Below are 26,715 nucleotides of genomic sequence, written 5' to 3' on the forward strand. Positions count from 1 at the left end.
GGCATTTTTAATAGGCAACCAAAATTAGGCAACCTATATCTTGCTTAAAACTCATCGACAGGCACCCAAATTTCATTTGATCATTAGAAATGCATCCATAAAGCATTGTAAATAATAAAAACAGAAAAATAAAATATGACCAAAATCGTGACCATGCCCCTTTAATAGACATCATTTAAAAAAATCAAAAAGTTTAGAATAAGCTGTAATAATCATAAAACAATATTCAATTGCAGCAACATGCAAGTTAAGTACATGTACATATGATTAAAATATTCTTATTTTATAAAACACAACAGGAACTGCTTAATTATTATCTGTTCATACGATTATGAACTAAGAGTTTTTTGGGTTTTTTTGCAAAGTAACCCTTTGCAGGGCTTCAATTCTTTCAATAACGATTGATTGAGTATAAATATGTGCATACTCTTTTAGTATTCTAAAGTAAATGAAGTTTCTTTGTTTAATAAGCAGATCAGTGTACATGTATTGCTCGAGATTTTCTCAATACTTTTGAATTTTTTTGTACATACTCCTGAGCCTCAAATAAGAAAATACATCTTTAAATTGGCTTCAGACAGCACCCAAACACTGATAGCATTGAGAGACAAAAGTGACGTCAAGTTTGTGAAACAACCGGACAACACGTTTGACCACAGGCGCCTGACCTTACAAATATTTCTTTTTAGAATAAAATTATTCCTTGTATTATTAATAACATTGTTTTTATAATAAAAAAAAGGAAGCATTCCTAACGTCAGGCGCCCGTGCGCTCGACAATTCCCCTAACTTCATAGCTTTGCAATATTGCGTAAATTATATAGCCGATTTGTTAATTTATCCTTGCATATTCTATGGCTTCAAACAAACTTCAAAACAGATGACAGAAATTGCTTAAAGTTAAAACGGATTTATTTATTCAAAAGAAAAAAAAAATACAAACAAATAACAAAATAAATATCAAGTATTTACAATCGAAAAATCAATAACGTATGATAAAAATGGCATTTAAAAGAGAGGTAGAGGAATCCCGAAAAACAATGACGGGTGTACGATACACAATACCTTAATTATACTAGTAATATAAATGTTGGACGAACCCCCACCTCCCAAAATCAACTCTTTACCAAGTCATTTAGCTAGCGGGGAAATGTACTACTACCTAGCAACAACATAGTTTTAATCCCCCAAAAATTTAACAACTATGCTATATGAATCGGGAATTAAATTATGAATAGGGTTATTGTACAGATGTATAAGAATCACTTTGAATTACATTCCTTTTAAAATGTTATCATCATTGTAAAAGTCCTCTACCTCCTTATGTGCAAATATGCAATTTTCATACATGAGGTATTGCATACAAAATAAACCTTCAGATTCAAGTTGAGCAAAATAAATGTCTACATTGTATTCAATATCAACGTCAAAATTGCTATTCTGTGAATTTTCGAAATTTTTAATAAAAATTGAAAATAAAGAACATATGTACATTTTGTATATAAATAGTAAGATAATGTATTTCATTGCGAAAAGTAAATAATTATGGTCATCAGCTGCACGTTATTTCTACTCTAGAAAACTATGAGGCAGATTAGCTGTGTGTTTTTGCATGATTTTGGTTGTATGACTATGATGATAAAAATAAATAAGATGAGAGATGAGATGAGACGTGGAAAAAATGTTAACAAATGAATTCAATTTGGTTTTACCAATACCTGTAGGCGCAAGAGATTAAGCAAGAAATTTTTTAATTTTTTAACTTTTTTTTTCTTTAGATTGAAAAATGATAACAGTTGACATGTTTTCTAAAAACATAAAACCTAATGTCTGTAAAAACTTCTCACAAATGGATGTTTTGTTAAACAATAAAACACTAAAGAATATTTACAATTTACACGAACACAAAGTAAACATATATTAATGGAATTCTAATGATCAAATATGCTCAAAATGACTTTTTCCGCTCTGCTCCACTAATCCTCTTTTCACGCGTGCGATACAGAGAAATCACCAGTTACTCTGGCGGTGGTTGAATAGCTTTTCGTGACATGCGCATCGCAGTGATGACGTAGCTGTGACGATCGAAACCGGAAGTTAACGAAATGATGCCTGCATTCTACATGACTAGATGATCTAGGCGAAATACTCGGAATATCACAGATATTGACTTCTGGGGTACTTGAAGCGGGAAACCTGCCTGCTTCATTTGATGATTAAGCATCCATTATAATAATATTCCTTTGAGTCCTATCTTTTGGTTATTGGAACACACTTGTCCTCCTCAATTTTGTAATTAGCACAACAGGTACCAAAACAATCGTATGTCTCTGTATATGTCCTGTGAAAGTAAATTAAACATATTTTTGAATATAAAATCTATGTCTATTATTCTGTTCATCCATTTTATTTTAATTTAGAGTTGTAAAAAAGACATCGTCATTCATTTTATGGAACGGATTTTTCTGAGATCATGATTGACTTACGTTGTACAAATATCCATGGAAAGCGGGCTGCACAGTTGTTTCTTCTCTACCACGCGGGTACATTTATTGGATATCTTGTCTTTGTCACATGGTTCCTGTCCACACGCTTTCACTTCCGACTCATACGTCTTACCACTATCATAAAAACAAAACATAATATGAATACTAGTAATGTAATGGTTTCATTTTTTTAAAATTATAAAGAAAAATTATCAGGGATGAAAGAAATCAACATGAATCGTTTAGACACTTACCCACAAAGCTGTGGATCTTCACAGGTTCTCTCCCTTGTCTGCACTCCACATCCTCCACAGGTGGCGCTGCATGCGCTCCAGGAAGACCAGGATGTCCAGCCAACAGCGTCATTGAGGATGCTGCTAGTGGAAGACTGTGGATTGTTGCTAGCAGTGACCGAATGCATCGAACTGGGGGATGATTGTGTGAATGTTGTGGTTTTTCCTATTCAAAATCAAATATAAAGTTCTCAAAAACTCACCATAATTACAAAAGTAAAAGGTTATGGAACTCAAAAACTCGCCATAATTTCAAAAGTAAAAGGTCATGGAACTTAACAGAGTAAACGTCAGTTTTTATTCGGTGAATAAATGTTTTTTCTTACCAACACAGAGTTGACCATCAAAGTAGAAGTTATCGGCACAGTAATATTCGGATCGCGGACAAAGTGCAGGCCTTGACTTCTTCACAATCCTGTTAAGTGATAGAAAGAAAAGGTAATCATGTATAATTATAATAACATTTAATAAAAGTAGAAAGAAAAAAATTCACCATTGTAACTCTACGGAATGCATAAATCTCACAGAGAGAGAGAGAGAGAGAGAGAGAGAGAGAGAGAGAGAGAGAGAGAGAGAGGGGGGGGGTCTTACGTTTCTGTTTTGCAGTCAGGTGCCCATGTGTACCAGGTTTTACACGCAACTTCCTCTTCCTGTTCCCACACCTGTTCACACGGCTCGTTGACCAGACGGGAGCACGGCATATAAGTCTTAGATTGTTCACTGTTGGGACCAAATCCACCGCAATACTCTACCAAAAAAATGAATACTGTTATGTAAAATTCAAATTATAACAAATTTAAATGAATCAAAATTACACGTAAAATAGTTTATGTTTTTATCAAACATTTATTTTATCTTATTTTAGTAAGTAAAATTCTACTTATTTGAAATTCTATTTTTAATGACAAAAAAAAAAAGAATGGATAAAAAATATAAATTTTAAAAAAATTGAGCAAAACTTTTGGCTAGATAAATATTACAACGTTAAAATATTTCAACACTGATTTTAAAGATCAATTATAATTCATCAAAATAAAATTTTGATAGACAATTACCTGAAACAATCTCGGCTTCGAATCCTCTTTTCCCATCTCCAAATGCACGCATCAAAACTAACATTTGATTTCCCTCAGACAAGATTGGCGTTGCTTTATCATTTTTATTGAAGCAACAGAATCTGTAAAAGAATGTTATTTTATATAAATTATTCAAGCAAAGAATATGAATTACACCAATTTTGTTTTAAGGGTTTTTTTCTCAAAATTTCCTTTAAAATCGACATTAAGAAGGGAATTTTCAAGTCAAAATCTACCACTTATTATTAATTCGTCTTTAATAGTAACGTGAGAATTTTTGTTTAATTCATTAAACTGTAAATGTCAATACCTTGCTCCGGGATTGGCCAAATTGTGATAGTAGCGAGTTTCAACATAGTCCCTACATTTTACATTAGGGTCATCGGTACAGTTGTAATACATCATAAAATCTCCCTTGAATTTCAGTTTGATCTGTTTATTTTGCTCAGTCTGAAAAAATAAATGAAATCTTTAAATATATCGCTTTTTCAACAACAAAAAAGATTCATAAGACAAATCAAAACACATGTACAAATCAAACAATATTGAGCTGTTAGTAATAATCTTACTTTGAAGAGCCATGACAGTTTGGTTCCTTTCCTGTAATCACTTGTGGCATAAGCGGATATCTTGACGGGTTTGTCCGAAACGAAAATCTCCCCACTTTTTGCTGATTTATTGGAAATAAAGAAAAAAATACACATGATACACTGTATGTAATACACTTAAAATCTTAACTTGAATATGACTAAAATATTTCTGAAAGTTGATTTCGTCAACATTGTATTACCTGCACTGTGTGGATGTAACTGAACTTCCTCGCAGTAGTCTCCCCCTAGACCATCCGCGCAGCGACATCTAGAACAGTTCTTAGGATCCTGATAGCCATCGTGGAGACAAGGTTTGGCCAGAAGTGTAGGGTCACATACATCTAGTGATAAACATAACGAAATATATGACATTCTGTTTTCAGTTGTGAAATGAGACAAATGAACGCACTTGTAATCTTTTACTATGTGAGTTTAGGCTAGTTTAAAGATATACCAAGTGGCATTATGAATGACTCTTTCATGAAATACAACACTTAAGTTTGAATTTTTGAAGTTGCAAATTTAAACAATAATACAAAATACATAAAAATAGTTTATTTTTATTTAAAGTACTTATAAGAAGTTTCTTTCTCACCACGACAGTATGCCAAGTTGGCAAGTTTAGCATCATAGAAAGAGAATTCTTGTCGCTGACCAAGTGCCCGTTGGAGTCGGACATCCCTGGCAATAAGGGTCGGCTGGACGTACGTACCACCACCCTGTACCGCTGCAAAGGCCTACGGTGAAATAACATGCCTTATAAGCAGAATATAACACAAGATGTTGATGAACATTTCTATCGTATGTCAGAAATTTGACCCAGTTATTTTGATCAAAGGCCAAAAAGCCATCAAAGCATGCATTATAATATTGTTTTCAATGTTAAAGGTCGGAAGTGAATAACTTACAGTGGCGGAATAATGCATTATTGAGCTGACATCGTAGCTGACATTTTTGGTATCCACATACTGCCAGCTGCTCTTGTAGAAATTGTATAACCTTCCTTCCTCTATGGCATTCTTATCAACGTTAACATGGCTGTCTCTATCGGGCCGAGATTGCTCGTGCCAAAAGCCGATGACATGGCCAAGTTCATGGAGCAAGGAACCTTCATTCTGTTTTTTAAAAAATACCAAAATTTATTATAATATCAACGTTGGTTTAACCAGATTTTGAATGCGATTACACAATTATTAAAGTGATACTTACAACCATACAGTTGGGTGCCGCTGATAATGCTTGTACGCCATTATGAGATTCCCGCCTTCCAATGTATGACCAACAGCTGAAACCAGATCTATATACATTACAATATTCATTAATCATTACAGTTTTATCCATAAGTTTAATCTTTTTATATATTTCTAAGATTAGTTTGTTTGTGTGTAATGGTTTCTTACCCCATGTCTTTGGTGAAATTGATGGTCACATTGTTTTGGTTTTCCAGTTGGTATGTCTTATTCAAAAGGAGATGGTAATCTATCTTTTTGAATTTGATGCATGTCAGTTCTTCTAAGGTACTGATGGATTTCAAGATGCTGTTTACCTCCATTTTATCTATAATTAAAGGCAAATTATAGTAATTTTGGAAATAAAATCAAGTGATAAATTTAATCTAAAACTATTATTCCGAACTTGTACAAATTCGTAAAGATGCTTAGATTTTTCCACTTACTGTACTCATCGGGATGGAAGGTAAACCAGATAGGAAGTTTCCAGAGGAGTACCGTATTAGCGTGTAACTTCCTCTTTTGTCGGCGTTTTCCCATCTCTACTACTTCCAATGCCTGTTTTGGTTGTAAGATGATGTCCCCCTCGAAAATGTACGGGGCTGTTCTCAGAATTGAAGCTGTTGCATTTACCTTGTTATTGTTCTTTTTCTGCAATGCAAATTATCAGACCGCTATTAATTTTTTTGGTTAGTCAAGCCGTTTTCTCTTCGAATGAATATTTTTTTAAAAATGAACGCGCAAAAAATCAGGTTCTTGAATGCATACTCTGTCAAACTTCTCTTCCATTTCTTTTTCAAGTTCGGAAAGAAGAGCCATGATTCGGAGTTTGGCATCCAGAGGTTGGCCATCGTTGATCTCGAGAGGGTCAAAGGGCTGAAATAACAAAATGGAGGTTTGTAGAGGTGTTGGAACTTTGCAAGTCTATATAAATGCAATTAACTTTATAACAAACAACTCTGTTTCTTTTTCTAATCAAACGGATATTTTTGCTCCAAATAGATCTAGGTTTATTTATTTTTTACGCGTAAGTTATTTCAAAGAGAAAACACATATATACACAAATAATGTTGAGATGTAATATTTGATTATCGTCTGTCGATGTGATTAAAGAAAGTGTTGCTTCAGGGGGTAAGTTGAATTTGTTATCTTCTTATAAATCAGATATGAAACTGTCTGTCTGACAATATATATTTCATTTTATTCAAATCGATTTTCAATGTCACATTTTCCAGCGATGAAAGAGTTGAACTACATATTACGTATTTTTATGTTTATTTATCATATCACTAACTTCAAAGCGTTTTGTTTTGATATCCTTTCCTACCGTAAAGTTTTCGATATTCATCGATGTTGTCTAATAAAAAAGAAGATTCGACATCCTGTATTTTAACTGTTTTCTAGCTAAAGACAAAAAAAAATACCAAAAATATGTAAAATGCATTACTTGGTTTTTTTCCATGAATCATATATGAACACCTATTTATCAGAGGAATTTTTTAAAATCATTTTTTACACTCTTTTAAGTATTGAAATTTTCCTTGTAAGTTTTTGAAATGAGTTTTGAAGCATTATGAACATATTTGACCATCTGTTGAAATGTAAGCGAGATAAAAATAACTGATTACACACCCGATAGTGTTATCGGATAAATCAAATTCACGCGCCTTGTAACGGTTCACGGGTTGGGTATTGTAGTTTCCACATTCTTTTCTTGATTCACAAATCTGATATGAAGCCTTAAGGGGATCTACTAAACGGATTCGCCGCCCCGTTCGATGGTCATCGTTCAGAGTGGAGAGACAGGATTAGAGAAGACCTCAAAATAACGACCTAATGGCGTTTTCATGTAAATACAATCAACGCCTTTCTAACGCATTTTTTGTTTAAAAGTAAAATTTCTGATTCGAAAACTATTATCCTTTGACTATACTAGGCATACTTTCAGATAAAACATTTTAAATCGATCTTGGTTGTACAAAATTTCCAGGAGGGGTGGGTACTTTTGCTGTTGTTCTTAAAAAGATTCGTGCAGATAGAGTTATCATAGAGGACTTTTCAGAACCATGAATCACTTTGCTTTATATACTGATTTCGAAATTATTAGCCGTATAAGCTTGATTTATGGTGATCATGGTTTTGATTTTTGTACAAGGAATCGATCATCGTCAACGTTTTGTATTCTATTTACACGCGAAGATCATCTCTTTCTAGCACACGAACTGGCGTACAATGATTCATAAATGTATTATATATCAAAATGTGGCGATCATGGAATTGATGAATTGTAATTCCATTTTTACACATACTTTCAACCTAAATAAAACCAAATCACTACTGTAATAGAGTAAAAGAGTTCCTGCTTTTTTCGTTTGGAATTCCAGCTGTAACTTATTTGAACAAATGGGTAAGAGCGACTGTAGGCCATTCATGCCCCATTGTATATTCTCCTTTTTTTTTTTACAATCCTGTATGGCGTCCCCGTTAAGATAAAAGCTCTCTATTCTCTTTGATGCGCTCACCAACAGGCCAGAAGGAATTTTTAAAGATTTTATTTAAGATGAAAATGTCATTTTATTTCAATTTTAGTTTAGTTTTTATTTAAATGTTTAAAGGCAAATGTATTCGGCGAAAACAAGGTTTGGGGTCGAACACTATAATATCTAGTGCTTTAATGTGTAAAATCGCGGGGGAAATGGAAGATTAAAGTTGCATGTGAACATTCCTGTGGAAACTACTTTATAAAACTTTGCCGTACACTGTGCTTGAGAAATTCACATGCGGGATTTTTCGACGAAAAACAGGAAAGATATTAAAATCTAGTAATTCACGTGTTATCAATCAAGTGAAAGGTAGTGGAGTAGTGATAACAAAAAATTGGGACTAATATTAAATTTGATTCACTAAAAGGATGAAAAGTACAATCAAGTGTGCATTACAAAGATTTATGGAAATGAATTCAACATTCTGTACAAAATTTAAGTTAGTAACAAGAGTTTCTTTTTTAATATACGATAACACACAGGTTAAATGACTTTTTTGACAGTTTGGTGTACTTTTATTCTACACATTTGCAGACGTTGATGATAAATTTACTCGCGGTCTCTTTCACGACATATTCTTTTTAAAGATATTAAAAATTTGTCAAACTGGGTTCGCTCTATTAGAATGCTTTTTAATGCTAAATATATTTCTAAAGACTGCTTTTGGGGCGTCTTTGTGAGCATTATAGATTTAAGGGGATGTACAAAAATAAGATAACTTTTATTTCTCACTTAATCTTGTCGTCGGAAGATAATCTAATTAAGCCTTACATACCATCCATCTAAAAACGTGTGAATAATTGGACTACCTAATGTGAATTACAAGCAAAAAAGATCATAAACAAGAATTATAATAAGGTTATTCACATTTTAAAAATTCCCTAAATTGTTTTCATTTATTTTCACCATAATGCATGTAGTTATGAGTTGGAATAATATCATAGCCACTTTTTTTATCCAAGCAAGAATCGCTAGTGTTTTAGTTATGAGTTGGAATAATATCATAGCCACTTTTTTATCCAAGCAAGAATCGTTAGTGTTTTAGGCGTTGCCTTTTCATAGAGCCATCGAAATTAATTTTTTTCATAAAAAATGTCAGAAATGATATATTTTTGAGAGATAAAAAATAGAATATTTAATTCCTTTTATGCAACAATGATATTTTGAGTGATTTGACGTCTTACGAGGGACATGCAATAACGCAGTGTACAGTTCTTAGGGATTGTTTGTCTTCGTCCGGCTATAAAGGGGACCCTTAGCTCTGTCCATCTCGACAAGGGAGTACTCTGTGCTAAACCCCGCGTCAAGGATTGACATAAACGCCTGTCCCAGGGCCTGATTAACGATACTCGCTAAGCCAGAGTTTTTACACCATAATATGCATGTAAAAAGCGATAATCCTATTTTAGGACAACTTTTGCAAGACATCGACCAGTTATTCTGCTTGAAATTTTAGTAATTTTCACGGATTTAAATTTTTATATGTTCAAAAGGTAAGGCAATAATCGCAGGTGACAACTTCTGTAAACGAATTAGTTTTGTTGTGTTATTTTAGAATTTCCCATTTCACTAAATCTGCATAAAAATTGGGTTATCTGACAGATGATATTTCAAGTGGTTAACTGGAGTGAAACAATTAAAACGAGCCAAAAGATAATATTTTTCGGTTTTCCTAGCGCTGCGATGAAATTAAGAATCTGTCTTACCTCTGAAGATTCGGAAGATTCCAATGGTATAAAAGTCTCACTGAGTCTCTCCATAGAAATATCCACTGGCATCCCATTGCACGTCCTTATCCAAATAGCGATAAACAGTCCAGTATAAATTATACAATGTATGGTATGCTGCAAAGACCGTGTCGAACCAATCATGGTTAGCGTTGTCGAAAAGCGAGTTACAAACTAAAGGTAAATGAAAGCAAATGCGTGCAGTAACGATATATCGCGAAAACGGCTAAGAGAAACTAAAGCAAAGGTTAACTAAAGTATACAACATAAGTTTATGTTTATGAAAGTCCGTTCACTGTCGCTGATGCTTTAGGCACCCCTTGTTCCGATCCGTTGCGAGTTTTATCTTATATCTACCTCCTAGTGTTAGTCAAAGTCGGAAGTCGTGTTCGTGCGATTTCAACTTTTACCTTTTGTTTATTATCGACTCATAACGCAGGCATTTGATTACCTATTTCATTGATAGCTCGTTCAAATTTGTTTTGTCATTTTTTTCCCGAAATCTCCACCCCTTCTCCTAATCTGACCAGTAAGAGCGATGAATTTTGAAGACAGCCAGATGCATCACTTATGAAAGTTGTTCTAGATCGCTGAACACATCGATGAATGAATTTTATTTAATATATAGGGGAAATTACCGTTACTTGCTGTCATGAGCAGAAAGCTAATATAGTATAAGTGTACTTTAAAGATAACGTATTGTTTAGGATGCAATAAACTCCGGTCGACTTCATTTACATGTTTAAGTAATGAACAGATGTTCGATTCAACTCTCACTAGATTGATTTAGGCGTTAGCCATAGTAGATTTGTACATGAGTTAGTTAGCATATCTTGACCGCACAGATTCTGGAAGCATTTTGTCATTGCGGTTTATGTGCATGTAGAATAAAATTTTTAATGTAAATATTTTGACTACATACATCCATTTTTTTCTTCATCACTGTTTTTCACACCAGGTGTTTGTATATCTCTAAGTTAATTGACATGCTTCATAAATTCACACGTGCTTTCTTGATTTATATTTTTGCGACTTTTGCTAAGGCAGCATCTTTTTTAATTGATCTATTAAATTAAAAAGAATATTTTTGAATGAATTTGCAACTTTATTACAATATATATTTGAAATACCATAGAATACTCTCAAAAGCCTTGACAATTTGCATGTTATGTATGTCAAGATGTGGTGCGCTAGGGTGAAACATCACATTGCGAAAGGTCGGCAATGAAATTGTAGGACACATCTTCACAGAATTTAAATTTTAAATTCATTATAAAAGAAATATGCATTTTTGGAATGTTAGTTATAATTTGTGCTTATAAAAAAAAATTCTTGTTTACAAAAAAAAAAAAAATGTGTGTGAGAGAGAGAGAAATTACATTTGTTTTATTGTAGTCATCATTCACATCTATCTTCGAACTACACAAGAAATAGAATTTTCATTTGTTCTAGATTTTCCAATATTCTTAACATAATCAGCTCTCAACTCTTAATTTATTCCTTACTAGACAATGATAAACAACGATTAACGAAAATGAATTTAAACAGTCCATTTTCCTGTCTACGCAAAAACAAATGAAATTGTATCTTTATTGCATTTAGTCATACGCAAGTTTTACGGCAAATTGCTATAATTATTTCTATTTTATCAAAATAATTATTGTCTCGCATATGAAAATGGCAGGTGCCACATATATAGCATTATTCTAATTATGAACAGAAGAACCTAATTTTATCAACACTAAAGGTATGCTGTCTATTTCTGTCGTCTGTTCTTGTAAATAGTGCTCAAAAGGATATTAAATGTATCTGAAATAAACAAACTGAAGCACGGCTACTTCTCACTGAGCAGAAATCATTAACTTTTGGAGACTCGTTGGTCATCAAATTACCAATCAGATTTACTCTAAAGTTCAGATAAAAAGTTTTGTTAATTCAGTGAAAAAAAATCCAAGCATAAAAGCTTTAAAATTTGAATATTTTACTACATTTATAAACAAAAATATTTTTCTAAAGGAGATTAAAATATGGATGGTCAACAATTCATCCAACAGAACTACCTACAAAATTTAGACAATGCATATAGCCATGAAATGTTATTTAGTAAAGAAATATTTTAGCATTATTTATAGAATTTATCAAAGATATCAATACAGTTTAAAATAGCAACCACCATCGAGGCCTATTGTATTGATGATGAACAGAAAGATTATTTGAAAAATATTTCTTAATAGGACTTCTTTTTTTTTTCTTTTTTACAAAAATTAAATTGCAGAGTAAATATTTTTGTTGAATGCTATATGAATTGATAAAAATCACGGTTAAAAACCTATTTTCTGAACAAATTGCCTACATAAGCAAATAATTTGTTTCAATTCTTGGTGACCTACAAAGTTTGTTTTCTCTCTCTCTCTCCCAAACTTTGACGGCGCCATCATTATCATATAATGTATGTGTCAGCAAGCAAATGCACTTTTGACTGTAATTTTTCTCTTATCACAAAGAAATCTAAAAATTTCACAACAAAAACCATGCTTACTGTATATACATGTGTACTTTTACTACAAATAAGCAAGCAAGAAATTCATATTCATATGGTTTTTTGAAATCTAGTCTAATTTTTGTAAGAGTAGTCCTTCTTATATGAAATGGCATTATGAAATAATAATCGGCTTTTGTGTATTAGATTTTACTCTGAAGTGTGTACATTTGAACTGGATGTCAAAATCGTATTGCGATTTGCTACTTTAAAAGCTATATTTACATTTTTTTCAGTTTTTTGTCTGTGATAACACTAGGAATCGATTTTGTATTAACAGTCCAATACATTCAAATGACGTATCGTTTGGGTGCAAACGGGTTTGGAAATCACATAAATTTGTCAATATTCTAATGATTAATCGTCAATCGTACAAGTGCTAAACATTATATAAACATAAGTAATAATAGTAATCATTCTTTAAATATTATTAGGTGATAATTTCTGTCGAACCGTGGTTTTTATTGACCAAAGGAGCCATGTGGCTCATGGGCATATGATACATACAATTAACAGGAGAATTGCGGAGGATTCTTTGTTGTTTATTATTATTTATTTATTCTCCTCGGGCTTTATTGGATTTGACCACGCCCCGACCAAAATTATTACCCCATAATATTCAAAGAATTATTACTTGTTTCTTAAATCAAAACAACCACTTCACATTATGTTTATGCCGGCAAAAAATCTCCAAAAAAGTTTTTCTAGATGACAATGTTATCATTAAAGTATTTTGCAATCACAATAGATAAAAATTAAATTAAGTATACATTGACAAATTTCCCTGTAATCACGTATGTTAGTAAAGCTAATTCTATGTAATGATCATTTTTTTCTTAATATGTCTGAGGAGTCCTTAGGTTCACATTGTATTATAATACCGTAGTGGCCTTAATATATTTCATTATGACATTTTAGCGTAAGACTTGCATTATGGCAATGCGCTTTTAGTCGTCCAAAATGCAAATATCAGTAATAAGTATAAGGAACCGACCTAGTTTTGCATCGTCCTTATATTTATATTTATATAAACTAGTAACCTGGATTACTTGTGCTTCTTAATTTATTTATTTTTTGCACTTTTTACGCACAGGCTATTTGTTCATCAATCTTAATTGTAGAGATGAGTGGGAGAACATGTTTTCTTAACAAAACTGTTTATTTAAGATTTAAAAAAAGAAACTCCCATGCAGGGCGTTAAAAAACAAGTTTGAATGAACACAGAAATTTTAGAAATGCAAATAAACACTCGTGATAATTCAAATTTTCAGTAAATTGTAGCGCATTAGTCAATCTTTCGGTAAATGATTATGGTTACAAGGATGAAAGGACCAGTTAAAGGATTTCGTGTAAAAGTAGACGTGATATTGTTTATTATGATTATTCAAGAAAAACGGAAATCGGGGTTTATAAATTAATTATCGTCGGATTACGAGGGGCGTTACTTTGTTGTTGACGTCATAGTATAGGCGGACGCGGTATTTATTCAAATCTCAATAGCACTCCATTGGTCCGAGTAGATTTTAAAAATGCATATTTAGATAAATGTTAAGTTTTTTGGAGAGGGAGAAAAAAAACCGCTTCACTAACAGGAAATTGTAACTATCCATGTTTAATTTCATCCCAACTGAGTCAACAATTGACTTTAACTTTAATTCTTAAATATTTGATTAGTAATTTACTAATTGATATAAATTCACCACGACAATTTCATCATATAGTTCCTTGATCCTAGTAGTATTTTTCATTGAAAGATTTCAGCGTGGTTCGTTCATGATTTGTCAGGACCGTCATTTTTCACCTCGAATTCATAATCGTGTGTTATTCATTACAAATTGATAAATCGTTTGTAGTGCGTATGATGTCATTTTTTCATTCATGTTTTATTTACATTCATGTTTTATTCTATTTACTGAGTAAAATGTTCTAATACGTATACGTATGCACGGATTTTAAATTCTATTAAGATAATGAATGATTTTAGCGAAATGATTCATTCACTTGTGGCCTTTTTTAAATTGCTACATCACTTCTTTAAAATATATACCGGTATTCAGTACCTTCAAATACCGTGTACATTTATAATTATTATAAGTACTTCTGTACTTAATCTGAAGTATTTTATGAATAACCGATACCTATAATTGAAATTCAAATACTATGAGATAGTTCTTTATTATCTATTAAATATTTTGCCCAAAAAGAAAAACACGAAAACAAAAAATAATTGTAATGCAAGTTTCCATTTATTATTTTATGATAAAAGTTTCAAAAAAAGATAATTTAAATTCACACAAAACATTTCTTATCTGAAAGTGAAATACCGGTTGTTTCTATCAAATATTAGTAATTTAAAACGTTTTTAGCTTTTTGTGACAACTTTAAAAAATAACAAATTGTACTTGTATTTTTGGAGAGGTTCAAAGATATTAAACTTTAGAAAGCAATTTATCAAAGAAAAATGAAAGGAATTGACATTAATATGCCAATTAAAGGTCAATTTAATTATTTTAAACACTTTTATTTATAAAAAGACATCACCACAGCTTATAGAGCAAGATTTTTGTTGCGTTTTATTCCACTTTATGAAAAATGATTGTTCATGAACATTTAATCATGCGTAGTTTTCAGTTTTGTCTTTCCCTCTCGTCGATGAAGGTGCAAAGTGATTTATGACAAGCAGTTTTCATTCAGTCAGGAAATACAGATGAGGTGTAAGGGCGTAGACGCTACGCTCACCTTGAAGAGTTCCATCTACAATTGTAGATTTACTTTTGGAAGGTTAGCCCGTTCATAAATCCCTTGTTGTTGTTTTTTAATACCTCCGGCTATTCCTGCTTTGTTCCTCTGTGGTACAATCTACCATACTCAGTTCTCAAGAATGGAAAACATTTCCATTCATATCCTGGTTTTTTTAATCCTTCAGGTCTGCATCATTCTGTTAATTTTTTTGTCATTTTAGAGAAATGGCACATTTGAAATAAAGTGCGGGGATACTTTAATCTGAATATTGTTTAAGATAATCTATCGAAAATATCTATGAAGTTGTCATGTTACGTTGTTTTAAACTAATTCTAAGATCTGATTGATTGTTTGGAATAAGCCTCTTATGCCTTGCTTTGCTTCACAAACTGGAGAAAATAAAACCTCACAGAAGGTATAGAAAATAGGCATTTGATAATGTACGATCGTTCTGTGTATTACTTTTCCAACTTCCAAAACGATACTTTTCACTTCCAAATACTTTTTTCATGAGATTTACTTAAAGTTGATAATTTGTCGAAATTTATCAGATAATTTTATGTCCGATTTTTTATTATCAGATGATTTTCTAATTTATAATAAAACAAGAAATGCATGTCAGCCACACAATGATTACATTAATTAGTATTGCACATAATTGTACTCTTTTGATGCGCAAAACAACGAATTTAAGAGACTACATTCGAGTCTCCAAGATCCAATTTTATAATAAAGATATCGATCTATACTAGTGAATTAGTTTAAACTACTTTTTCGCAATCATCTTTAAAGAATAAAAAATTAAAACGATATGGATCTATAAAAAATTTTCAAAAACGATATAGTTTTGGAAAGGAGTATAATGGGGATAATAAATTGCTACAGCGATTAGTATACGCTATATATATGCAAATGTATTACAAATGCATCGACATGTTTTCTCAAGAAATAGTGGAGAAATTACTAAGTAGATATAGATATCTTGTTTTTAACATGCCTATTATCCGGTGTTTTTTTTTTGTTTATCGAGAAATAAATACAAAACCACGAAGAAATTAATAGGTAATGCAATTAGCATTATACAAAATGGACTTATTTTAGTCATTTACAAATACCAAGAGTATTTTAACTCAAAATATAGAATATGTATTATTGTAATACCAAGTTGACCAGATTTTTTTTTGTTTTCATATCATATTTTATTTGCAGTTTTGCAGTAATAAAGAGATTTTGTCTGCAATGTTTCCGTGTACCTCTCCTATTTTGCCAACAGTAACTTAGACGACAAAATTATTTGTTTTCTATAATTTTGTTGAAGAGGTTACAAAATCGCAATAGTAATATATATATATATATATATATATATATATATATATATATATATATATATATATATATATATTGTCATAAATACATCTGAAAAATTGGGTTTTAATAACAGTGCATTTACACAAGTTTATGAGTTGTTTGTCCATTCCTCCATCACCAATGTCTTTTCTTTATCCTTTTTTTTCTTTTTGTAGTTTGGATATTGCTGTCTTTGTTTTATTTGTTTTGTTTGTCAAATGTATGATGCATGTTTCCCGTGAGCCTTCTTCTGTGTACTTCAGAGAGTCCTTAATCTAACAGGACAACACACTCTAGAACTCTCTCATAATATGTCATATTTCAAATATACTAAAAAAAAAGGCTGACACCGATAAGAATATTTGTCGCCAGACACGTGACATGTAGGTATTAATATGATTGAATCGTGGTCGTTGCTATAATAGTTATTACAGCTTTCCAGTTGTCAAAAGGGTTTTTGGAATTTTTAATGAAAGCAAATTATGTGATGTATTTCCCAGACTCGCTCCAAAAACAACTGTAGGCTTTGGACAATTAAAATGTCAAAATTCCAAACAGCAACATACGTTTTTCTTTTAAATGCATTATCATTGATGCATCGTAATGGATTTTAAAAAATGTAAAGAGTTCTTCGATAATTAAAGTGCTTACCTTGTTCGATTTCAAATGATTTTAGAAAACTGATTTTATTCCTGTTTTTATTCTCATGCATTTTTGTTCATTAAGTATATTCAATGAATTTGCTTGGAATTGTTTTAAAAATACAAACATTTGCTTCAGCTCCGAATGATAGTTTTAATCTGTATTTCGTTAAACAACGCAAAATGATAATTATGGATAATGTCACTGGATTTTCCAAAAGTTCAGCAGACATACATATGTTCATTATACAAAAACGCATATGCTTACATAGAAGTGAAAATAAGATTAATATACATAAAGTATGGCAATTAATTGTTAAATAATAAAGCTATATATGTTGGTATAGTAAAGAAGCTTAATTAATTACTTCAAAAACAGTAAAGAAAGCATCTAAAAATAATTTAATCAACCGGGAGTGTGAGAATATGATGAACAATATGATGTCATTTTATGCAAAAATATCTATTTTTGATTTCTATGAAAGCCACATCATAGTATACTTCACAGTGCAAATTAATTACAAGTTCCAAGAACCCGGCCGACCACACTTGACAAAAAAACCGATAGAATTCAAGATTGTTTATTATCATCTTCATTCATTATTTGCAGTTTCGTGTATCTTAACTTATAAAGCATGGTTTCCTGAACACATATCTAACATATCATGCATCAGTTCACATGACATTAATATCAATTATGAAAAATTATACCTCATTATCTGTCTTGCATGTACAAAATGTATAACTATTGGGCCATAACTCAAATTGCTACAGCGGCGCGGTTGCTGTTTCAGTTATTTTGAAATATTCTCTATTTCAATCGCCAGAACTTTTTAAAGCATTATTTTTGTTTTTACAAAATCTTCAATGCTTTATGGCAGCATTGTATTATGAGAAAGTGCATAACTCGTGTATTCGTATCAATTATTAAGTAACATATTTTTATAATCACCAGAAAATTAAATTTCAATAAAGACGTGAAAGTATGTAATTAGTAAATGTTTAGTTAAATAAAACAGTTGAGTTGTGTCTACAATAAATGGCTTAAAACTTTTTGAGTTTGTCTTCTTGTGATCATTTAACTAAATACAAAAATGCGTTGATGCCTATGTCGTCCTTATCGATTGATTACATGCATTAAGAAGAAATGATATGGGGAAAATGTTAAATGTATTTGCTTTATCAATATTGAAGAGAATCGGAGAAAAATTAGTATATACTGCTTCTTTGCGTTTCCTCTGATTGCTTTTACATTTTTCTATGCTATTATGTCAGAACATCTTTTTTAAGAGAAATAAAATAAAACTTTGCATTTTGATTAACAAAGGTTTCATTTGCATTTTTTAAATATCTCATTAGTCTAATTGCTATCTTGATATATGTACCTGAAAAACAAAAGCAAACAGTGCTAAAATATAGGGCACTGAATACATATATTTAGCATTAACAACTTCGAATTTAGGGGAAAATATTTTATTGTAAAGATTTTAAACAACATTGGATGCAAAATAACCCCTTCCTCATCGTCTTCTCTTTCCTGTGCATTGTTTAACATGTTCTTAGTGTTATATCAATTGGTGGCAAATGAGAAACACCTTAAAGATAATAACATTGAATTTCATTTGTAATACTTTTGTATAATAAATAAATAAATAGTATCTAGATCCACAAATACAAATACATTATCTTATTTCTGACTATTTCAAAATAATTTGCTGCACATATAATTCAAGTTTTACTAAAAAGGCAATAAGGTTGATTTCATCTTACATCCTGTGTTTTCATTAATATTCGTTGAATATATTGTATTTTGTAGATTTTGGCGTTGAGTTGAGACACAATTTCACAGGTTCATCCAAGTAAGATTGATCATTGCATGTGGTATCCCTGATACACGTGCAATGAATTTCACTAAATTCATTAAAATTGGACTAACGTATTTTTAGGACAGCACAGTATTTGAAAGTATCAAAAGGGTGGAATTAATGTAAGTTTTATGAACCTTAAATGTTTGGAATTTGTTTTTCATTTGCATCGTTAAGCTGAATTATAAATCCTGTTTGGATCCTTTTATTAAATAATTGATATAGTTTTTAAAACTTTTTACCAGTAAACATGAACTGTCTCTTTTGCATGCTCATCGTAAAAGGTTACATTCATAAAATGAAATTATATTTGAAATTAAAAAATGAAATTGTCAATAATATCACGCATCTTTCAGTAAGCTTTTCAACTGATCAAAATTTAAAAATTGCTTGATTTCATTCACGAATGGATATATTTGTGATATAATTTTAACAAAAATTGTTCCTTTAACAAGGGTTTGAAGGTTATAAACCAAGAGTTCACCAATTTCTACAATGGAATGCAGTCCTGAATAACACGAACCTGTTACAAAGTCTCGATTTTCACAAGATTGGTTTATTATAGGCAAGAAATCACCAATTGTTTTAATTATGAAGTGTATTTCGTTTTTCATATAAAGATGATTCAACAAATTTACAAATAAATAAAAAAAATATGAAAACCAACGTCATAAGAACAACTTGAAGTGGAATACTTTCGTCATAATTATTAATACATGTATATTTGCCAATATGTTCAAGGGATCAAAATTATTAAAGTATTTTTAAAATTAAACACTTCTTGGTCAACCATATTCTTTACTATAAATTATGTAGTCTTTGCTTTGGAAATTTTTTAAACTTGTTTTTCGTATTCAAATGATATATCTTGGGCACACATGTTTCCCTTGTCAAAATGTCAAACAAATGATTATAATTCATTTCAATACAGTATTACATGTATGCCTAGTATGAGTTTTTAAGACTGACATAAAGCATTTTTAAATGGCACTTATAGTAAGATGCTGACAACTTCTTAAATTGAAATAGAAACATCATGTTCTGTAAATGCACAACAGTCAGCACATTTATTACCACGTGAACAAACAAAAAAAAACCACCAGATACCTTAAAAATAACAGACAGCATTTTATATCTTCTTAAATTTTAATAAACACGGATCTTCAATTAAGTTTATTAAAAGCCCTGATGATTTTGACAAAAACATAAACAAATAATATATTATGCTAATTCAAGTGGAAGTTATTGCATATCATACATGATTATATCAATAACAACCACTTAGTCTGTTTTGTAATAGAACAACAAATATTTAAATTTTATCACAAGGAAAGCTTTAAACAAAGGCGTTATTATATTTTGTATCATGCATTTTTACACCTGAGCAAATATCGCGAAAACATGTTAAGGATTTTTTTCCCATTGCTACCTTTCAGATAGCCTCCTACGCAACAGTACTGTATTCCTTGATTAAAATGTATGTGAAGGTCCCTCTAAATTATACAGTTTCAGCTGTGGTAGAGCATATTAACTATTCCTTATAATCCTGGGAGGTTTATCAGTATAGAATAATGACACCTATTGTTTTATTGATCTGACCAAAACGTCATTTGTCAAGGTTATCTGCTCATCAAATGCATGACAGGAAATAACGATAGCATCTTTTTATTCATATGCTTGCTAAAAGTTCTGACAAAAATAAGGCGTAGTTTGATTTTCAGTTTTGAAAAAAAAATAACCATCCACTCGCGCTGTTATAGGGACCAGGCTGAAAACTAGCCGCCACTAACATCTGCCACTAAGCCCGTAAAAGCTAGCAGCGAATAAGGAAATCCATCAAAGAACTGAGAGTACTCGAACAGAAAATTATATTTTACTTAATTATCGACATATTTTAATTAATATTAAAGTGATTAATGCTCAATAATTTGTACGAGCATTGACGACTTCCGAAGCAGTAAAGCTCGCCTGGATAAGAGTTATAAATGCGTCTTTGTGAGATAGAAATGAAATACGTCTATACGGGTTTTTAGTTATGAAAATAATGTTATCCTAAGTGTAGTCTTATTGATACAAATAGAAAAACTATATGCATCGTATAAAGTGATATGCAAACGTAGTACGATATAAAAGCCATGATAAATTAAAGTAAATTAAAAGGCCGCATAAAACGATACAAATACAATAAAAACCCCAAGCCAATCCAGTGTGGCAGGACAATTTGTTTACATCGAAGTTGAACATGTGCGTGTTTAAAAATTTATCCTCGGGCCTTTTCACTCCCCCAGAAACAACATCAATCGAAAATTAAAAAGACATCGTATTATAACGAATATTCAACAATAGAACACCCAGCATTGTGATTTTATTCCCATAAAAAAATATCAAATGTCGCAGTCAAAAACAGCGAAAATCATCAGGTGAAATTGGGATTATTTTCTCTCAGCCATGTTTTGACGTGAACCTTCGAAGAATACAACCATGCCAATGAAAAGGGTCGGTTTAGCTCACCCGAACTTTGTCATATTTTAGCATTTTACAATGATATAGGGGTGAGAGGCGGACTATTATCTCTTTTATCTTTGAAGTGTGCATCAAACGGATACCAGGGCAGTGTAGGGGACCTATGGGGCTATTTTTTTCCCGGTCTCAAATTTGAGCTGTAGGGGTACCACCAAGTGGCTCCCAGGGGTTCTGGCTCATTTCAGGGGTTTATATTTGAGACCGGGAAATAATAGCCCTATTGGTCCCCTACATTGCCCTGGTATATGACAAAGTTCGGGTGAGCTAACTACACCCTTGCAGGGGTCATAGGTGCCCTCTTACGCTTATTATGAATACCCCTTGAGGTCCTCTACTGAATTCTTGTGTTTCCAAGTTCTTGTGGTCAATCTTAAGTGAGATATAAACCCTTGAAATGAGCCAGAACCCCTGAGAGCCACTTGGTGGTACCCCTACAGCCCAAATTTGAGACTGGGAAATAATAGCCCCATTAGCCCCCTACATTGCTTTGGTATCCGTTTGATGAAAACTTCAAAGATAAAAGAGATAATGCCCCGCCTTTCATCCCTATATCATTGTGAAATGCTAAAATATGACAAAGTACGGGTGAGCTAAACCGCCTCTTTTCATTGTCATTGTTGTATTCTTCGAAGGTTCACGTCAATACATGGCTGAGACAAAATAATCCTTATTTCACTTGATGATTTTCGCTGTTTTTGACTGCGACAAACGACAATTTTTTATGAGAACAAAATCAGAACACTGCGTGTTCTATTGTCTCATATTCGTAATAATACGATGTCTTTTTAATTTTCGATTGATGTTGTTTCTGGGGGAGGAAAAGGCTAAAGAGGATAAATTTTTAAACACGCACATGTTTAGCTTCGATGTAAACAAATTATCTTGCCACACTGGATTGGCTTGGGGTTTTTATTGTATTGTATTGTTTTATGCCTTTTAATTTACTTTAATTTATCATGTCTTTTATATCATACTACGTTTGCATATCACTTTATACGATGCATATAGTTTTTTTTCTATTTGTATCAATGAGACTACACTTAGGATAACATTATTTTCATAACTTAAATTATGACCCGTATAGACGTATTTCATTTCTATCTAACAAAGACGCATTTATAACTCTTATCCAGGCGAGCTTTACTGCTTCGGAAGTCGTCAATGCTCGTACAAATCATTAAGCATTGATCATTTTGATATTAATTAAAATATGTCGATAATTAAGTAAAATATAATTTTCTGTTCGAGTACTCTCAGTTCTTTGATGAATTTCTTTATTCGCTGCTAGCTTTTACGGGCTTAGTGGCTGCTGTTAGTGGCTGCTAGCTTCAGCCTGGTGTTATAGGGACTCCAAAAAAAATTTGATGCTTCTTTCATTGAATTAATTCCTGTTCCTCTGTCAGAGATATAGAGATGTCAGAAAAATAGGACTTTCAAAAACGACTGATGTCCTTGTTTCTTTCATATAAGAAAATCAGTTGTCTCTGCATTTTTTTGGAAAACTGTTAAAACTCTCTAGCATCAGCATCCGATTTATGCATGAAATTGGAGTTTGGGCCGTATGGTGCTCGGGTGGAGTCTCTTGCTTTTATCGAAACAAAACGTAATGATTTAGTTGTAAGCTACTTATTGGACTCTTACATACGTAATTTTTATGGTACATAAGTAATATCCATTAACCGTTTTTTATGTCAGCGTGTCAGCAGATAACGTGTAGTGGTTCGTGGGCACTTTTGTGTTTAGTATTCACCCTATGTAGAGTAAAAATCATTTGATTTTTTCTTTCTTGTCAAATTTGACATAAAGCTTATAATAAATGTCATGAAACGACAGCCGATGTGAAAGTCTCCGAAATGTGTATAAAAATGTCATTACAAGTTGCTAGTTCTCTACAATATTTAAAACAAACTAAAACGTTGCATCTTGTAATGAAGATTGCCATTTTTTTTAAATTTCGTGATGAATTATTTTTTCTACCTGTCAGTTTTGCATAATCCTACTGATATTTGATTGTTTACGGGGTTTTTTTAAAATAAACGTATTATTTCGTTTTGTTTTGTTTGTCATTTCTCAAAAAAAGCAAATAAAAGATTCCGGTCTTTGAGTACGCTTTTAAATTAATTTTCAAATATCAAATGTACTAAGTACTCTTAGAGAAAAATCACAGAACATGGCTGGAATTTGGAGGAATCTGAAATATTTCAAAAGAATGAACGAACAAAATCTGGAAAGTCACTTCCAAGCCAATGCGGGCACCTGCTTGGTTCACAGTGGTCTTCATGTCTCCTGGCAACATCGATAGTGGGCGAGGGACTGCATGTTACAAAGTAAAATGTGTTGCAACTCACCACAAATAGCCATAAACGAGCATATACATAAAGTTTTTGAAAACTTCATGTGATCAAATGAAGGAAATACACACGGCAACTTACAAATGATAGATGATTTATTTATTAATTTTAGATTTTATAGTCTTACACGAAAATGATTAAATGCCAAGGAAAGATTAGGACTATACTCCAAAAAAGATTATGTCTCACGAATTGAAACTTTGACAGTTTTCCCAAATTCAACCTTGATGAACTTTATTTTTTAGAAATCAACATGAAATTGGTATCTTAAAAAAATATTTAAACCAATAATCAAATAGTTATTTATGAGGAACAGTAAAGTTACAATAATTAAACAATATTTATGAAAAAAACATGCTTGTTGATACGTTTTTCAAATAGAAAAATAGACTTATTTTCAAAATTGATCTTTCTTTTTGTATTTATAATTACAATGTATCGTTAAATCTTAAATAGTAAGAACTTTTTTTAGTTCTAGATTATTCCTATAAGATTTCTTGAATACCTTTTGGATTTTCATAGCAAATTCAATTGATTTGATGCAATGAATGCATTGTCGTTTTCCTGTGCTGTGATTATATCAACAACTCTGTGATATAGAATGAATTATTTTTTGTATTTACTTGATTTTTGTTATCATAGCATTTTCAGGTTTAAAAAAAGCTTGTAATGATGATATAACACACTATCAAAGATTCAGATCTTTTTTTTTCTTACTTGTGATTGAACAAGGCTTTTAGATATTAATGTATCTTAAGGTCAGACGACACGTTCCTCGAGAATCTTTTTTGTATCTCCTCGTAATAAAGAGTTCCAACAAAAATAATTTTATAATTACTTTAAAAATGATCAAAATTTACTTGTATTTGGTTATATGCCTAGATGGTCGAGTGGTTAGACCCGTGGCCGCTCACTGTCAAAAGCGTATAGGTTCTAGAGGTCGTGAGTTCAAAGCCCCGCCCCGGCGGAAATACAGTTCTATTTTAGAGAATTTAGCTTTGCTGTAGATGTATTTATTTTCATATCAGCAATTCAAGTGTATCTTCAAGAAGATTATATAGGAAATTGCATATTCTAGTATTTTGCAGAAATGCCTGGTAAGGTACCCTAATTTTTTGCAAGAAAGCTTGTCAAAGTAGTTGTAAACCATTAACAAATTCCTGGAAAAAGTTATCTAACATTGAGGAACGTGTCGTCTGACCTTAACAATATGATATAATTCAGTAAAATATTCCTCAGGTGTTCTACTGAGATTTAACCCCGGCAAAAAGGAGTATCGTACTAATTATATGTATTTTTAATTTCAAAGTTTTTAAAACTGTTTAACAATTTTAGAAATGAGATATGGCAAAAATCTTTAATATTTTACGAACTGATTTTATTGCTGACGTTTTGCAGATTCAAGGTTCCACCGAACTGAGTGCCCTAATGTTCACCAAAAAGACAATAAAATACACCACGTGTCCATCCAGGTCAGCGTTGTTACAAGACAGCTTAAGTCGCGTAATTACCAAAATGTTACTACAATATCAGCAATGTCATAGCTTTAATAGCATCTCGAATTAGGCGAAGATGAGACGTAGAATCTTTTATGACAGATATTTAAGACCTTGTTTAGTAATAAATTTTAACTGTAATTAAATACGATTATAGCAACACGAACTGTAGACATAAACGTATGTTAATTATGAACATATAGTGATTAATTTTGGCTTGACACAATCTGATGTTTGCTTTCTAAAGTTATAAAGGTTGAAATCAATTTCCTTCCGGTAGAAAACTAATTTGGCGTTTGCTTGGTAGAGTCCAGCCGCATATAATTATATAATTATTTTGTGTGGTGCTCATGGTTGAAACTGTATGTCTATTACAAACTTGAAGATAATTAAAATGACTAGAAACACGTGTTTTCACAGCGTTTTGCTTTAAAACTGTGTTAACGCGATAATTAATTAAATTTCTGTTTAAGATAATAAAATCCTGCCATAGTTGTATACTAATATGAATTGCATCGTTTAAAACCAAATATCAAGGTCTGTAGCATTGCTACATTATCATTGACATGCTTTGAAAAGTTGTGCAGATAGGTTTTCATACCTTGAGTGGTTTGCTTATTACTCATTACAAATTGTGTGCATACAATTAATGGATAACGAGTAAACAAAGCCCTAATGTAATCTAGATTGCTCCTAACTCAAACTAGGATGCATCAAGATGGCCAGAGTCGGTAAGATATACAACGTTTCATACAAAAGAAAGAAATTAATCCCTTTACCTCACCTAGCAGCACAAATCCAGCGATTATCGCTGCTCCTTAATTATTAAGGTGTCATATGTGACATTAATACATGTAAAGTGTTTCCTTAATCCACGGTTTAAGACACCTGAACGTCAAATACCTGAACGATTAGCGGAATCCGCCGTTCACCAAGGATAAACCGGACAGTCATATATCATAACAATGGGGGCTTCATGCTGGAAGGTCATTAACTATATGCTTTTTTACGAAAGGTCTCATCTTTATGAGGACATTTTTGCAATCAAAGCACACTTTGCTATTTTGATTTAGATCTTATAAGCATTTACATACATGCGGTACTTCATTAAAATGTAATTATTTTATCATAAAAATGGTGTAGAGATTTTAAAAGCACTTGTTTGTTGTTTTGAGGGTATATGGACTTGTTTCTCCTGGATTTTTTATATTTAATTCCAAACATACAATTTAAGTAAAAATATCAAATGAAAAGATCTAAGTACATC

General features: G+C 31.7%; 1 protein-coding gene across 1 annotated transcript; it reads right to left on the minus strand.

Moving 5' to 3' along the window:
* Window positions 1-1,297: 1,297 nt before the first annotated feature.
* LOC105327782 (zinc metalloproteinase dpy-31) lies at window positions 1,298-10,429 on the minus strand. Its single transcript, XM_011428407.4, has 16 exons — window positions 9,924-10,429; window positions 6,443-6,550; window positions 6,121-6,325; window positions 5,846-6,002; window positions 5,655-5,730; window positions 5,354-5,560; window positions 5,041-5,182; window positions 4,646-4,786; window positions 4,425-4,525; window positions 4,166-4,305; window positions 3,835-3,956; window positions 3,371-3,527; window positions 3,106-3,194; window positions 2,741-2,945; window positions 2,487-2,621; window positions 1,298-2,341 (listed from the first exon to the last, which is right to left on the minus strand). Exons 1-16 carry the CDS (start codon window positions 10,086-10,088, stop codon window positions 2,251-2,253), a joined length of 2,241 nt encoding a protein of 746 aa, XP_011426709.3. The 5' UTR covers window positions 10,089-10,429; the 3' UTR covers window positions 1,298-2,250.
* Window positions 10,430-26,715: the final 16,286 nt, after the last annotated feature.

This window comes from Magallana gigas, chromosome 5 (assembly GCF_963853765.1).
Source record: "Magallana gigas chromosome 5, xbMagGiga1.1, whole genome shotgun sequence".
Taxonomy (NCBI): Eukaryota; Metazoa; Mollusca; class Bivalvia; order Ostreida; family Ostreidae; genus Magallana; species Magallana gigas.